The following is a 15,822-nucleotide window of genomic DNA, read 5'->3' as shown; positions in this document are numbered from 1 at the left end:
CCTTTCAACAAATCTAAAATGTGCTTAAGTTAAGCACATTTTCACCTTGCTTTTTGGACACTATTTGCTTTTTAGGAGGCATATTTTCAAAAGTTAAGGGCAGGGAAACAACAGATCACACAATGATTTAAAAAAAACTGAGGATAATATGGGACTGATTGAGAACTTCTTTGCATCAACTGAGGTATAGTAATGTGCATGCAGGAATTTAAAATTTTTGTTTTTGACATTTTTTTGATTATTCATTCATTTGCTCAATTATTTTGACTGTGCTTGGTCAAAACTGCATGTAGTAAGTCCACGAATAAGGAGCACTTACTGCAATCCAGGTGTATTGTCTTGCTTACTATGATACAATTTTTACACTACCTCCTAGCTACTATGAGTCATAAACGCTATTTTTCTGAAGATGATCATAACTTTAACATTGAGTTTCACTTTGGAGACATGAAGAAACTTACTTGTAAGTATATAGAATTTTTTCCCTGAATCTTTGGAAAGTTAAGTTGCTTCCAACACTTTAGTACAGGAATTAACAAACTTTTTTTCTAGCAAAAACCTATATAAAAAAAGATTTGGTTAAAAATAAGAGGAGGGTTCTGGGCATGGTCACTCATGCCTGTTTTCCTAGCTATACAGGAGGTGGAGATTGGGCAAAAACTTTGGGAGATTTCCATCTCAACCAATGGCTGGATGTACACCTGTCATCCCCAGCTACACAGGGAAACACAGTAAGGAGGATCACGGTCTAGGTCAGCCCGAGCTGAGACAGTGAGACCCTTTCTCAGAAATAACCCATGCAGGAACAGGTGGAGTGGCTCAACCAGTAAGAGTGCCTGCTTAGCAAGTGCAAGGCCCTGGGTTCAAACCCCAATACCACCAAAAATAATAATAATAATAATAGTAATAATTTTAAAATAAAGTAGGGCTGTGGATATAGCTCAGTGAAAAACCTGAGTTTGTTCCTAAGCACCACCCAAAATATAAATAAATAAAAATTAGGAGGGTAAGCATATAATAGGCAATAGTAACTAGGAATGGAACAAAAGTTTCACAGTCCTCAGCACAAAGGTATTAACATAATCAAGATGAAACTTGGTGGCACAAGCCTATAATCCAACACTTGAGAGCTGGAGGCAAGAGGATCAAATGTTTGAGGTCAGCCTGGGCTATGAAACCATACCTTGTCTAATAAAACAAGCAAAAAAAAAAAATAGTTTTTTTTCTTTGGGGTGCTGGTGATTGAACCTGTAGTCTCACATATGCTAAGCAAGTGCTCTACCACTGAGCTACATCCCCAGCCCTAATACTAAGAATTTTTATATTCCCCTCTCAGTTTAAGACAGCACATCAAAACAAAACAAAAAAGATATAGAACATCTGAAAAATAGTAAAGTAGCTTTATTGACATACCTAGCTCTTTGTAATAGAGAACAAACCTTTTCAAGTGCAAATAGAACATTTGCAAAAATTGATTTTAGTTTGGACCACAAGAATATCAAACTTCCAGGAATAGGTATATGGAAGACTACTAAAATAACATCCTAGGACAAAAAGACTCACCTGGGAAAATTTAAACATGTTACTAAATTTCTCTTGATCCAAAAATGATTAAAAAACATAATTCTAGAATACATTAAAAGTACGAGAATTGTTGAGCTACAACCAAAGTTAGTCAAACAATTTAAAGCACTGAGTACCTCTGAGTATATTAGTGTATAACTAAAAAAGGCAGAAGAGGGCTGGAGGTGTGGCTCATGTGGTAAAGTGCCTGATTTGCAAGCTCAAAGCCCTGAGTTCAGACCGTGGTTCTACCAAAAACAAAACAAGACAAAAACATAAAAAAGGCAAAAGAAATTGAATAACATAGTAAACTAATAGAGCTTAGAACACTGAGAAAAGAATTTATAATAAAAATTCAGTGGAAACTACTAAATTAGAAAAAGTAAATATTGGTTTTAAAATGAATCAATAAAAGTATATAAACTTATAACTGACTTTATTTTTTTAAAGGGCAAAAGCATAGTATGTATACAAATTCTGCTGAAATAAATATCAAAACAGGAAAATTTGAAAATCATACTTTTTCACAGAGCTTTAAGTATTTAAACAATGGGATAATCTCCCTTTTGTGTGTGTGTGGTTTTATTTTTAGGGGTGTGGCCTAGGTGGGTGTTGGAATTGGATCTTGGCCTCATGCTTGCTAGGCAGGCGCTCCACCACCTGAGTCATGCTCCAATCCTTCAGCAGGCGCTCCACCACCTGAGTCATGCTCCAATCCTTTCAGCTTTTAATTTTATTCTTTCCCTTGAGACAGAGTTCTCTTTCCCAGGCTGGCACAGAACTTGGCTATGTAACCCAAGCTGACCTCAAACTCTTTTGCCTCTACCTTCCATAGGCTGGGACTTTTTAAATTATTTTTTTGGATAGAGCATTTTGTTTTTGCCTCAGACCAACAGAGGACCACGTTCTTCCCCCCACACCTACCACATAACTGTGACCACAGGCACACTCCACCATGCTCAATTTAATTGGTTGAGATGGTTCTTACTACCTTTTTCAAGATAGCCTTGAACTCTGATCCTCCTGATCTCCACCTCTCAAGTAGCTGGGATTACAGGTATGAACCACCATGCCCACCTGTAACCATGGGATAATTTTCTTAAAAAAAAAATATATATATGCACAAAACCTGAACTTAGCCAGGTGTGGTGGCAGATGCCTATACTCCCAGCACTTGGGAGGCTGAGGCAGGTATATTGCAAGGGAATTTAGTAAGTAGGAAAATGTAGATAAGCTTAATATATAGCCCAGTAGCCACCATAAAACCATTTGCAGTAACCCAACAGCCAAAAGAATCTGAACATTACCTTTGTAAGATAGGTGCAAAGGTATTGAAGTAATTGACTGGCCAAAAAGATGGAAGTGGATTTATTTCTTACACTATACTCCAGGATAAATTTGAAATAAATTAGAAAAGTAACAAATGAAACTAAGTACTTAAAGAAAATATGGGTGCCAGTGGCTCATACCTATAATCCTAGCTACTCAGGAGGCAGAGGTCAGGAGAATGGTGGTTCAAAGCCAGCCCAGGCAAATAGTTTGCAAGATCCTATCGAAAAATCCCATCATAAAAAAAATAGGACTAGGGGAGTGGCTTGAGGTGAGCACCTTGAGTTCAAGCTGCAGTCCTTCAAAAAAGAAAAGAAAATATGGGTGAATTTCTTTTGAAACCTGAAAATAGTGAAACTTCTTTCACCTTTGCTTTTGGAGGCATTTGCATTTATATTTTGGCCTGTCAAACCCACCACTAAGAATCAGTCTTAAAAATACAGTGTTGCTGGGCACCGGTGTCTCATACCTGTAATCCTAGCTACTTGGGAGGATAAAATTGAGAGGATCACAGTTGAAGGCCAGCCCAGGGAAATAGTTCATGAGACCCTTCATCTCCAAATAACCAGAACAAAATGAACTGGAGGTGTTGGCTCAAGCGTTAGAGCACCTGCTTTGCAAACATGAAGCCCTGAGTTGAAACCCAGTCGCACAAAAGGAAGAAGAAGAAGAAAAAAAAAACAACGTCAAAAAGTACAAAATGGGACTGAGAATGTAGTAGTGGAGTGCTTGTCTAGCTTGTGCAAGGCTCTGGGTTCTATCCTCAGCACCATAAGGGGAGAACAAGAAAAAATAAACAGACAAAAAGCACTACAAAATGAAATAAAGGTATCAGAATCACATGGAGAGCCACAATGCAGATTCATGGGCTCCCTTTGAGTTTTTAGTTCAGTAGGTTTGAGCTTTGGCCAAATAACTTATACTTCTTATAGATCTTGGTTAGTAATAATATTCTAGTCACGTAATAAAAGCAGAAGAACAGAAAAGAAGCAGCAAAGCATGGAGGAAGAAATGACAGTGCATCTTTGTGCACAATGTAGTTCTCTGCAGCTATTGTAAGAGGTACAGAAGATCTCTGTATTCTACTCATGGCTGTCTCCAGGATAGTCAAAAGTACTGGACAGTTAATAGTATTTGATGTTTTGTTTAAAGAAATGATTGAATATACACATATACAATATTTTCATCCAACAAAACCAAAAGTACAAATATAAGAGCAATAAGAGGATAAACAGCAGCAAAAAAACTAATAAAATTATTTCCTGTAGAGAAAAAAAGGGTGGGAGTGTAGATAGAAAAGAAGGCTTAGACTTACATGAAAGTAATTTGTTTGATGGCCTTATGTAATAGTTTTTTAAATGTACTTTCTAAAAATATAAAAGTGAAATCTATGTCAGATGTATTACATAATGACATAGGTAAGTTACTGTGGGGATAAATCTTAAGTGTGGGAGGTAAGACACAAAGAAACAAACTGCATTCAGTAGTCTTATTTTTATTAATTACATTGGTTTGATTTCTTTGAAACCAGATCTATAATAGAAAATTAATTACAGTAATGTGGGCTCAGGAGATAGCTCAGTGGTCGAGTCTTTGTCTAGCCCATGTGAAGCCTTAGGTTCAATACTGCATGCAGAAAGTTGTAGTAATGTTACTAGGAACCAGGATTATCAGGAGAAGAAACAGGATAGAAATACAAAGTCAGAGAAGTGAAACGACAACCTGGACTGTCAAGTCATAGTATCTAAGCCTGAATTTAATTAATCTTTCTAAAAGAAGTTTTGGGTTTTTTTCTCTCCTCTCCCTCCTCCCCCCAGTACTAGGAATTGAACTGAGGGCCTCACTTACAAGGCAAACAATCTGCCACTTGAGCCATACCCTCAGTCCTTTTGTTTTTAGCTTGTTTTTTCAGATAGAGTCTTTTTGTTGTTGTTTTAGCAGCACTGGGGTTTGAACTCAGTTTATTGTGCTTGCTAGGTACGTGCTCTACCACTTGAGCCATGCTTCCAGCCCCAAACTGTTACATATAATTTTTTTTAATTGTTGAACATCAAAGTATACTGAGTATAAGGTTTCTTTTTGCTGCTCAATCATCTCCAGAATTGGAATCCAACTCCATTTTGTATGATACCATGAAATAGTTGTTCTTTTGTTACTGTTTTAGCATAAAACTTGTAGTATGTCAGTTGTTTCCCATATATAAACGTTTTCCTAAATGTTGGGATACAGAACTAAATTGTCTTAATATTGTCTACTGTTATCTGTTCTATATTTTTTCAGACATTAGCAAAATTTTCATATTCTAATTTGCATATTCTAATGAACTGTACTCCATTTTCATGTCAGGTAGCTGTCTGTCAATAAATACTTTACATGATATGTTGAAGCTTCTTTGTCTGACCATGGGTGCCATTTTGCTATTAATGCCTTTTTCTGTTTGCTACCATGAAAGGAAGTCAACATGCACTCTTCAGTTCTCATCACTAGTGATGATTGTAATTTTTCTCTCTCTGTCTCTCCCCCACATAAAGAGTCTGAATCATCATTTTCTATGTTCCACGTTATCATAAATAGTATTCACATGCAAATTGTATAGAATGTAAAGATCTGCTTGTTATTTGTTATAAAAGTTATAGGCTGTTGAAGGAAGAACCTTTCTTGTTCATGTAGGACTCTGATTTTGCAAGCTCTCTGACAGTGCTACATAGCTAGTGAAGTAGAAAATAGTTCTGTCCTGTGCACACCATCTTCCATTTGAGAAATCTTCAAATGCCCTCCTTACCCTAATAAGCCTAAAACTGTTGAGTGAAGAGATGAAGGAATTTTGTGGTGGAATGGCCTTACTGCCTTCAATTTTAAACTTCAATTCACTGCTTTTTTCATGGTGGTACTGGGGTTTGAACTCAGGGCCTCATGCTTGCTAGGCAGGTGTTCTGCAACTTGAGCCACGCTCCTAGCTCTGTGTGTGTGTATGTCTGTGTGTGTTTTGTGTATTTTCAAGATAGGCTCTCACAGACTGTTTGCCATGGCTGGCTTTGAACCATGATCCTCCAATCTCTACCTCCTGAATAACTAGGATTACAGGCATGAGCCTCTGGCACCTGGCTAGTCACAGTTCTTAAAGAGATAGCAGCATATTATCTGGGGAAGGAATGGTGCTTGATGTCAAGTCTGATAACATAATTTTTCTTTGTCACTTTTGCCTACAGTATCATCTAGACTGTCACAACCATCCTCCCCACAGTCAGTCTGCCCATCACCCACCATCCCAGCAAGTAAAGTCATTTCTCCATCACAGAAGCACAGCAAGAAGGCACTAAAACAGGTAAGTATTGCAGTCTGTGTTTATCAGCAGGATAATCTCCCAAATTAAAAATACATTACAAGAGCTAAGTAGTGGCACATACTGGTAATCTCAGCTACTTGGGAGCTAAAACTGTAGGATTCAGAATTTGAGCCTAGACAATATGACAATACCCTGTCTTCCTTCCCCTCATATCCCCCCATCCCCCCTACACACAAACGCATTCTAGCAGTTACGGAAAACTTCTTGGAAGCTTTTACATTGGGCTCTTTTGAGGGGAAATTCTTCATGCAGCATCCCAATTTGTTAGTAACTTATGTACCTTGTGTAGAGTGCCCATTACAGGTTTTTGGTAGATGCTCTAGATCACGTTTTTGGAGTTCCTATTTTTTCCCAGTTTGCTAAGAAGTTACCTTTATGAATGTGTTTTTAAAGTCATGAATAGATGTTGAATTTTTCAGGTTTTTTTTTTTTTTTTTTGCGGTGCTGGGGATCGAACCTAGGGCCTTATGTATACTAGGCAGGCACTTCAACCACTGAGCCACATCACCAACCCTCAGGTTTGTTTTCTTTAGAATTTATTGAGATGAACAAGTAGATTTTTCTCTTTTAACCTAATAAATGTAATGAGACAGCTAGATACTCTAATATTACACTGTCGTTAACTGTGTAGAATAAACTCTACACGGTACCTGTTCATTAAATATTTTTAAAGATGGATTTTGTTGTTAAGATTTTTAATATGAACTTTGTAGTTTTCTTATATTATCCTAGTGCAGTTTGAAATCAGGATTGCTCTAGCATCATAAAATAAACTATATTGCTCTGTATCTTTTTCTAAATTTTTGAATAAAATTATAGAAATATCTTAAGTTCAACGAGTAACATCTTAAAATCATTTTTCTAGCATTACAGTATTATTTGTTATTATTAGTCTCTTGATTTTTTGTATTTTGAGCCAGTTTTAGAAATTTATTTTTCTTTTGAAATGGTCCATTTTACCTACTTTTTTCAAATGCTGGTATAAAGTTGTACATATTGGGGAGGGTTTTTTTCTTTTATTTTTGTGTAGTACTGGGATTTGAACTTGGGGCCTCTTGTTTGCTTGGCAGTGCTTTACCCCTTGAGGCACTAAAACACCAGCCCTATTTGCTCTGACTATTAGTTTGGACATATACAGCACTTCTTTTGCCCAGGCTGGCCTAGACTGTGATCTTCCCCATTTTAAGTTTCCCTCTGTTGCTGGGATGATAGGCATCCACCAAGCCCATCTTTTTTTCCATTGAGATGAGGTCTCACAAACTTTTTTCCCCAGGTTGACCTGGAACCTCGATCCTCCTGATCTCAGACATCCAGCTCAGAGTGCCCTTTTGTTCCTCAGTGTTGTCCCTTCATAATGTATTTTCTTTTTTCCCCAGTACTACTTGTAAGTAGGTTGTTTGGTTTTCCGAAAACTGGCTTTGGAATTTTTTTTGAAATACAAATGACAATAAATATAAACTCACTAGTAATTAGGTCTAAATTTAGGAATTTGGTTATATCAATCATTGCCAAGTACATGGGAAAATGGTCACTCACTTGCTGGTGGAATATAAGTTACCACAGCCATTTTGGAAAGGAATTTTACAATATCTTAAATTTTAAATGCACATTCCCCATAATTAAGGATTTGAACAAGGAAAAATAAATTGATGACTGCGGTGCCCTTTGAGGATTGTACACCAGAGCTAACAGTGATGGTCAAACAAGAATTTAGTTTTGAATTTGAATTAAATGCAAAGAATACATTTGTAAGACTGGGCATGGTGGCTCATGCTTGTAATCCTAGCTACTGGAAGCTGCTCAAGGCAGAGATCAGGATCATGGTTCGAAGCCAGTCCAATCAAAATGTTAGCAAGACCTCATTCCATAAGCTGGGCATGGTAACATACACCGTCATCTCAGCTATAGGGGAAACAGAAATAGGAAGATTGCAGTTCAAGTGGCATGGACATGAATACAACACCCTATTTGGGAGAGGGGAAACAAAAACTGAAGCAAAAGGGGTGGGGGCATGACTCAAGTGATAGAGTACCTCCCTGGCAAGTATGAGGCCCTGAGTTCAAACCCCATTGCCCCCCCAAATGCATTTTTAATCTGTGTATACAATAAAACTAATATGTTTTAATTACTTAGGTTTTAAAGTGTTTAAGCTACAAGTGAAGGCACTTATGTGTATCTCCCATTCTTTAACAAACTTAGATAGAATGTTGAATGTCTGTGAACAAATTTAACTCTGGGAAGTAAGTGTGTATTTCACTGAAATCCTCCCCAACAATCACTGTTTTTCATCAGGAGAAACATTAATTTTAGCTCAAAATGCTGTGTTTTACTGATTTTCATAGAAACATGTAACTCCCATTCTTTCTCCAACTTAGATAGAAAGTTGAATGTCTAGGAATCAGTTTAACACTGGAAATTGAATCTATCTCACTGGACACCTCCGCAGTTACCACTGTTTCTCATTGGGAGAAACATTCATTGTAGTGCTTAATGTTCACTTAATGCTTTCACTTGTGGCTTAAGTTATCCATAAGTTTGGTAAGATTGATTATTACCTGCGTAAGTATCTCTTAGCTCTTGTATTTTTGTAAATTCTTTGGTGTTCCCCAGGAAAAGGCAAGTATTTTCTTAAACCTTGTTGACTAGTTTATGACACATATTACACATGTTATAATATACTCCTTAATCCTAAGAATCAAACATTTTATTTTCTTTAGGGAATATCAGTATGGTATGTAAACTAAACCTTTGCCCCCAGGGTATGTTTTACATAGTATTACGTAAGAAAAATTATGTGATTATCCTTTAACACAAATGAGGAGGTTCTTATTTTTTATTAATTTTAAAATAATATAAGCAACAGGGCTTGTAAGTCACTGAGGGGGCAAGAATTGTGTGTATTTCTTGAATAATGGAATATAAATTATTCTGCTTATATCATAGTCTCAATTATGATCACAGCAGAAATAATGGGATCACTGGTTCTGTTAAGTTTTGCATTAACCTGGAATATGTAACAAGAGATGTTCGGCCTGGTTGCAAAGAATGAGAGAGTAAGCCATTATCAGTTGTCATTTTTATACATTGTGCTTTTGCCTCAGCTGTTCTAAGTATTGTAAGTGAATCAGTTTTGTAAGCTGCATCCAGGTCTTAGTTACCTTATATCATCATCAGCTCTCAGCATGGACGTAATGTTGTTGCCATTGTGCCTATAGCAAAGACAGGGGTATGTATGAATGTTATGGAGGGGAACTATGGATTGGGAAGAAGGAATCCAAAACTAGAAGTAGCCAGTTCCACACTTTTCTGCATGGTGGTACTGAGGAAACCTCACAAAATCGTAAATTTCCAGGTTTTTCCAGAAATCAAATTATCTTGCTATCAGTCTCTGTCTGTCTGTCTGTCTGTCTGTCTGTCTCTCTCTCTCTCTCTCTCCCTCTCCCTCTCCCTCCCTCTGTCCCTCCGAGTAAGAAAATTGCCTTAATGATGAAAGTTTGAGAATTTCTTGGTCTTTCTAAAAAAAATTCTAAGTTGAATTTCCAAATGTACCCTGTGAATTAAGAACCTCATAGACATGAAAATGATTTGAATTAGCCAGAAAGAATCACTATTCTAGAATCAGCATTGTCTGATATTCCTTCCACTCTGTTTATTGCATTGTTGTAAATTGCTGAGATTTAATCATTGGGTCAAATTGATTGCTCTTACCCACGATAATTCATCTAGTTATTTAAATGTACCACCTCTGAAGTATAAGTAATCTAAATATTTGCATTATTACATTGGGTTGATGCAGAATAGGGCTGTTCTTGGAATAGGTTTTAGAACTCTATCATAGGAAATGATAGAAAATGTGCAATTCTCTAATTATAAGATTGCAAAATCATTGACTTACTGGTGGTTTTAATTTGTAAAATATGTCAGTGACTTTTCTTCATATTTATATATAAAGAAATAATCCCTAATCACACCCCAAAAAGTAATCCAAACTCTTAGGATCAGTTAGGCCTGTATTTAGTTGGTTTAATTTAGGTTTTAGTTTACTTTGATAGAATTCAAATGCAATGATCAGCATACTTCTCATCTCTTAAAAAAAAGTCATTTACTTTTTGTAATTATCAAAAACTGCTTTGTTTTTTACAGTCAGTTTTCTTGTTATAGGCTCTAAAGCAGCAACAGCAGAAGAAGCAGCAGCAGCAGCAGTGCAGGCCAAGCATGTCCATCTCCTCCAGCCAGCACCTCTCTCTCAAGACTGTCAAAGCAGCCAGTGACTCTGTACCTGCCAAACCTGGTAGGCAGTTAGAGCATTTTTTTTAATTGAAATTTCCTTTTTCCAGTTTTGCATTGTTTTTATAAATGTGTATACTGCATCATTATTTTAAACTGCTTTATTTATTTCTACACTTATTGTACTGCCAGATCATCAATGTAAATCCTTTTCAGATTAATGGGAAAACTTTTATGTGAAAATAATAATGCATTTATTTAAAAAGTGCATCAGTGAGATTTGCATATAACAAGGAAGTTGATGACTAACTTGGCAGTATGTGTAAGTTAATAACATTTGGTAGCCCCTAATTATTACATTACCCTTTTAAATTTTAGATTTCTAAGAGGGTCAAAGTGAAAACTTTACCAGTTCTTTCCTTTAAAAGTAAGATTTCCTAAGAACACATAGTAGCTTGCACTTTCCAGTAGACTTGTCTATAAAGGCCTTTGGAGTTTTTTGTTTCTCTACCATCTTTGTATACTATATATAATTCATTTGATGCCGTAAGCTGATTCTGTGGGCCTATCATAGATCAAAGTTCTGAGTCTTGCAGAACTTGACATTTTTGTTAGAAAGGAGATTTGTCACCAGAAATAAATAATATAATATGGGAAGAAGGAAGGGATTTTATTTTACTTTTTTGCTCTAGTTTTCAGAATCAGAGCACATTAGCAGGGCCATATTTCCTCATATATAACTCCATTTAATTAACATTGAGTGGTTGTTTGATTAATTGATATTTGTCTATATCCTTAGTAACACCAATCTTTACATATTTTTTCCCCTAGCAATATGGGAAGGAAAGCAATCTGATGGACAGTCAAACAGTCCCCAGAACTCAAACTCCAGCTTTTCTTCCTCAGTGAAAGTGGAAAGTCCATTGCTAGGCTTTGGGAAGAAGTCTTTCCAGAGGTCTGACAGGCTCCACACAAGTAAGTTAGTTTACAAAGATTTCCATTTTTATTGCCATGATTTGTTAGTTATGTGCTTGAAATTCATCACCTGTGGTGTGGGTTATGTGCATAATTTAAGCAAATATTGGATGTAATTTTTGTTGACTCAGTTACTTTTGGGGATTTTTTTTTTGCTTCTCTTCATCATACTGGAGATTGAACTAAGGATTTTGAGCATGTTTAGGGAAGTGCTCCACCTCTGAGCTATATTCCACCCTGACATAATTATTTTGGGTTTTTTTTATTGTTTGTTGCTGTTGTTGTTTTTGAGACAGGGTCTTGCTTTGTCCAGGCTGGCCTCAGAATCATAATCCTCCTGTCTCAGCCTCCTGAAAGCTGGATTACAGGTGTGAACCACCACACCTGGCTCTGGTGTAATCACTTTCAAGAAATGAAATTAAACATGGGCAGAATTGATTTAATATGTCCTTTTCCTCTTCACCTTTGAGTTCTTAGCAATCTTTATGTTCTTCCTGTCCTCTCCTTATCAAACTTTATTTCAGAGAAAGAACTGTTATCAGTCTTTTTGTGGTTTATTTATCTTTCTATCAGTAGATTACTTTTCCTTCCTTATTTGTCTTCTATAGACAGATAGAAGAGCTTATGATTAAATACAGCAAACTGCCTTTTTGCTGCCACTCCTTTGGAAATTCCACTAAAATGAGAATGTGGAAAAACAAAAGATTAAATCCACACAGGTGCAGAAAGCAAGGAGACAACAGATGGGCAAGTGCCAACAAACTTTCAAAGGTGAAAACTGGATGGAACTGAAAAGCAGTTGTCATTAATAAGCAAGCCAGCTATAGCTACAGCACACCAGAAAGGGTCACAGGCTGGAGAGGTGATGTATTTCCAGGAGAAAGGCGAGCCACAGAGTTGACAAGAAGAACCATGCAGGGAAGGGCACTCAGTGCTAGAGGGCTTGCTTAGCACGCCCATGGCACTGCACAGGAAGAACCTTGTTTGAAAGTTAAGAAGAAGCATTTTCACCCTAGCAGAAGATATGTTTATTTTGAGGTGAAATTGGATGAAAGAGACTCCAACTTTGGGGATACCACACATAGCCTAGCGCAGATCATGAGGCACTGCACTGAGATCGGGTACATTGAGTAAAATTTCAGTTCTCAAAAGTGCTGCTTCTGGCTGGCTTACCAGGAGTTCCTACCACCACTGTATTCTTCCTCCTCCCAGCATGCTCCAGTATGAGATTGGTAGATTGGTGTATAAAGAAATTGGATAATTTCAGGGAACAAAATCTGCAATCAAATTTACAAGTTATGAACTAAATATATAATTTTGAACACTTCTTTGAGGCCCACAGTCTAGAAGACCTACCCATGCATACAAAATTTCCACTCAGCTTTTTAGTACTGCTTTTTTCCTTCTGATTACTAAGAATCACCTTTGAAGAAAACCTTCATCATGAGAGGAAGAATCAGGTGAAACAGACTTCAGGAAGGGGAAAATTTAAAGACAGTAACTAATGCCATATAGAGAAATAAAAGAGCCTGGTGCCAATGGCTTTTGCCTGTAATCCCAGCTACTTGGAAGACTGAGATCTGGAGGATCAAGGTTGTAGGCCAGCCAGGGCAAATAGTTTGCAAGACTCCCATCTCTAAAAATAACCATAGACAGATAGAGGTATGGCTCAAACGGTAGTGTGCCTCCTGTGCATTCACAAAGCCCTGCATTCAAACCCCATTCCCACCAAAGAAAAGGCAAAGAAATAGAAGAAATCATATCCATGAAATAACAGAATCCTTTTGCTGTTGTTTTGGGTCTTTTTGTTTATTTGCTTGCTTGCTTGTTAGTTTTTTGAGAGAAGATCATACTTAGTAGCCCAGGTTGGCCTTAAACTCAAGATCTCTCAGCTTCTCAAGCACTAGATTACAGGCATGTTCCACAATACCCAGCTCAGAATGCTATTTTTGTTGTTGTTTGCAGTACTAGGGCTCAAACCCAGAGCCTTGTACATGATAGGTAAGCACTACACCAATGAACTAATCCCCACACCAGGATATTATTTTTAAAATAACAAAATAATGAGTTCAAAGATAATGAATTATACAGTAGCAGAAAAGAAATCTAGAAAATATGTCCAGTAGATGAAGAGAGTAGAAGAGAAAAGTTAAGAAAATTGGCATACTGCTACCTACCAGTATAGTAAGACTATCAGAAACGAAGAAAAGAAGTTGAAAAGGAAGTAAATGCTAGGAAAAGCCATATAAGAAATCTTAGAATTAAAGCCACAGGATTCCAGAAAATTCCAGACATGAAAGATGTCAAAATATAAGTAAATAAAGGCTTTGCCAGGATACATTGTTTTGAAACTTTAAAACATCCAGGATAAGGAGCCTCCAGAAATAAAATAAGTATGCTTAACATAAAAAGATTAAAAAACTGGGATTGTACTTGTTTATTATAGCACTGTTCACTGTAGCCAAGATATGGAATGAACCCAAGTGACAATTGACTAATGAACAGGTAAAGAAAATGTGGTATTTACACACATTGAACTATTTAGACATTTTATTTTATTTTCATTTTTCTTTTATTATTCATATGTGCATACAAGGCTTGGTTCATTTCTCCCCCCTGCCCCCGCCCCCTCCCTTACCACCCACTCCGCCCCCTCCCTCTCCCCCCCCCCCAATACCCAGCAGAAACTATTTTGCCCTTATTTCTAATTTTGTTGTAGAGAGAGTATAAGCAGTAATAGGAAGGAACAAGGGGTTTTGCTGGTTGAGATAAGGATAGCTATACAGGGCATTGACTCACATTGATTTCCTGTGCGTGGGTGTTACCTTCTAGGTTAATTCTTTTTGATCTCACCTTTTCTCTAGTACCTGTTCCCCTTTTCCTATTGGCCTCAGTTGCTTTTAAGGTATCTGCTTTAGTTTCTCTGCGTTAAGGGCAACAAATGCTAGCTAGTTTTTTAGGTGTCTTACCTATCCTCACCCCTCCCTTGTGTGCTCTCGCTTTTATCATGTGCTCATAGTCCAATCCCCTTGTTGTGTTTGCCCTTGATCTAATGTCCACATATGAGGGAGAACATACGATTTTTGGTTTTTTGAGCCAGGCTAACCTCACTCAGAATGATGTTCTCCAATTCCATCCATTTACCAGCGAATGATAACATTTCGTTCTTCTTCATGGCTGCATAAAATTCCATTGTGTATAGATACCACATTTTCTTAATCCATTCGTCAGTGCTGGGGCATCTTGGCTGTTTCCATAACTTGGCTATTGTGAATAGTGCTGCAATAAACATGGATGTGCAGGTGCCTCTGGAGTAACAGTCTTTTGGGTATATCCCCAAGAGTGGTATTGCTGGATCAAATGGTAGATCGATGTCTCTATTTAGACATTTTAAGAAAAAAGGGATGAAATTCTGTCATTTGTGACAGCATGAATGGAACTGGAACACATGCTATAAGTGAAATAAACCAGGCACAGAAAGACAAACCCAACATGATCTCACGGATGGAATCCAAAAAGTGTTGCTCTCTTTGTAGTTGAAAGTAGAATGGAGGTTACCAGAAGCTAGGTTGAAAGGGGGGGGGGGGATGGGGAGAACTTAGTTAATGGGTACCAAGTTATAGTCAGGTAAGAGAGTTAAGTTCTGATGCACTATTACACAGTAGGGTGACTGTACCTAACTGGTAATATACAATGTATTTCAAAAAATTTAAAGGAAAGGACACTGAATGTTTTTACAAAGAAATGATGTTTCCCAGGAGGTAAATATACTTGCCCTGGTTTGAACAGTATGCAGTGTGTGTACTGAAACACCACATGCTGCTGCATAAGTGTGTGCAGTTTCTTACATCAGTGAAAGTGATTAAGCATTGTGTGACTTACTCAGTCACAAGTTACAAAAAGAAGACGACTAGGGTTGCAGACATCCCAGCAGCTGCATGAATGATAAAAGATGAATAAATTGAGGGACGAGGGCAGTGCAATAGGAGAGCATATGCTTAGCACGTGTGATACCATGATTGTGCTCCTCAGCACTACAAAATTAAAAAGTTCAGCAACGCTGGCACATTGTGAGGGAAATTGATTCTACATCATTTACATATTCCAAGCCCAAACTATTAATTGTGAGGCTAGAATTGCTGATATTTGTAGATAGATGCTTTTTAAAAAAAAAAAAAAATCCTGGTTACATTCTAGGTGGGAGTTTAAATTAGTGTATTTTTCTTAAAGGGAGTAGCTCCCATATTTAAGCTGAATATACTGTTTGATCGCCAGTTCCACTAAGGATAAAGTATTCATTAAACAAACACTTATACTTGTAGAAGTGATGCTAATATGCAAATACAGGTTTGGAGCCCTACAGATATAGTAATGAGCAGAAC

General features: G+C 37.2%; 1 protein-coding gene across 2 annotated transcripts in view; it reads left to right on the top strand.

Moving 5' to 3' along the window:
* The window catches only part of Asxl2 (ASXL transcriptional regulator 2), a 134,573-nt gene that overhangs the window by 91,473 nt on the left and 27,278 nt on the right, over positions 1–15,822 (top strand). For both annotated transcript variants that reach the window (XM_074049313.1, XM_074049312.1), the window contains exons 5-7: positions 6,102–6,217; positions 10,400–10,529; positions 11,297–11,440. In XM_074049313.1, the coding sequence (XP_073905414.1) occupies positions 6,102–6,217; positions 10,400–10,529; positions 11,297–11,440 (390 nt within the window). The remainder of the gene's footprint in view (positions 1–6,101; positions 6,218–10,399; positions 10,530–11,296; positions 11,441–15,822) is intronic.

This window comes from Castor canadensis, chromosome 12 (genome assembly GCF_047511655.1).
Source record: "Castor canadensis chromosome 12, mCasCan1.hap1v2, whole genome shotgun sequence".
Classification (NCBI taxonomy): Eukaryota; Metazoa; Chordata; class Mammalia; order Rodentia; family Castoridae; genus Castor; species Castor canadensis.
This window is presented reverse-complemented; position numbering and strand designations above follow the sequence as displayed.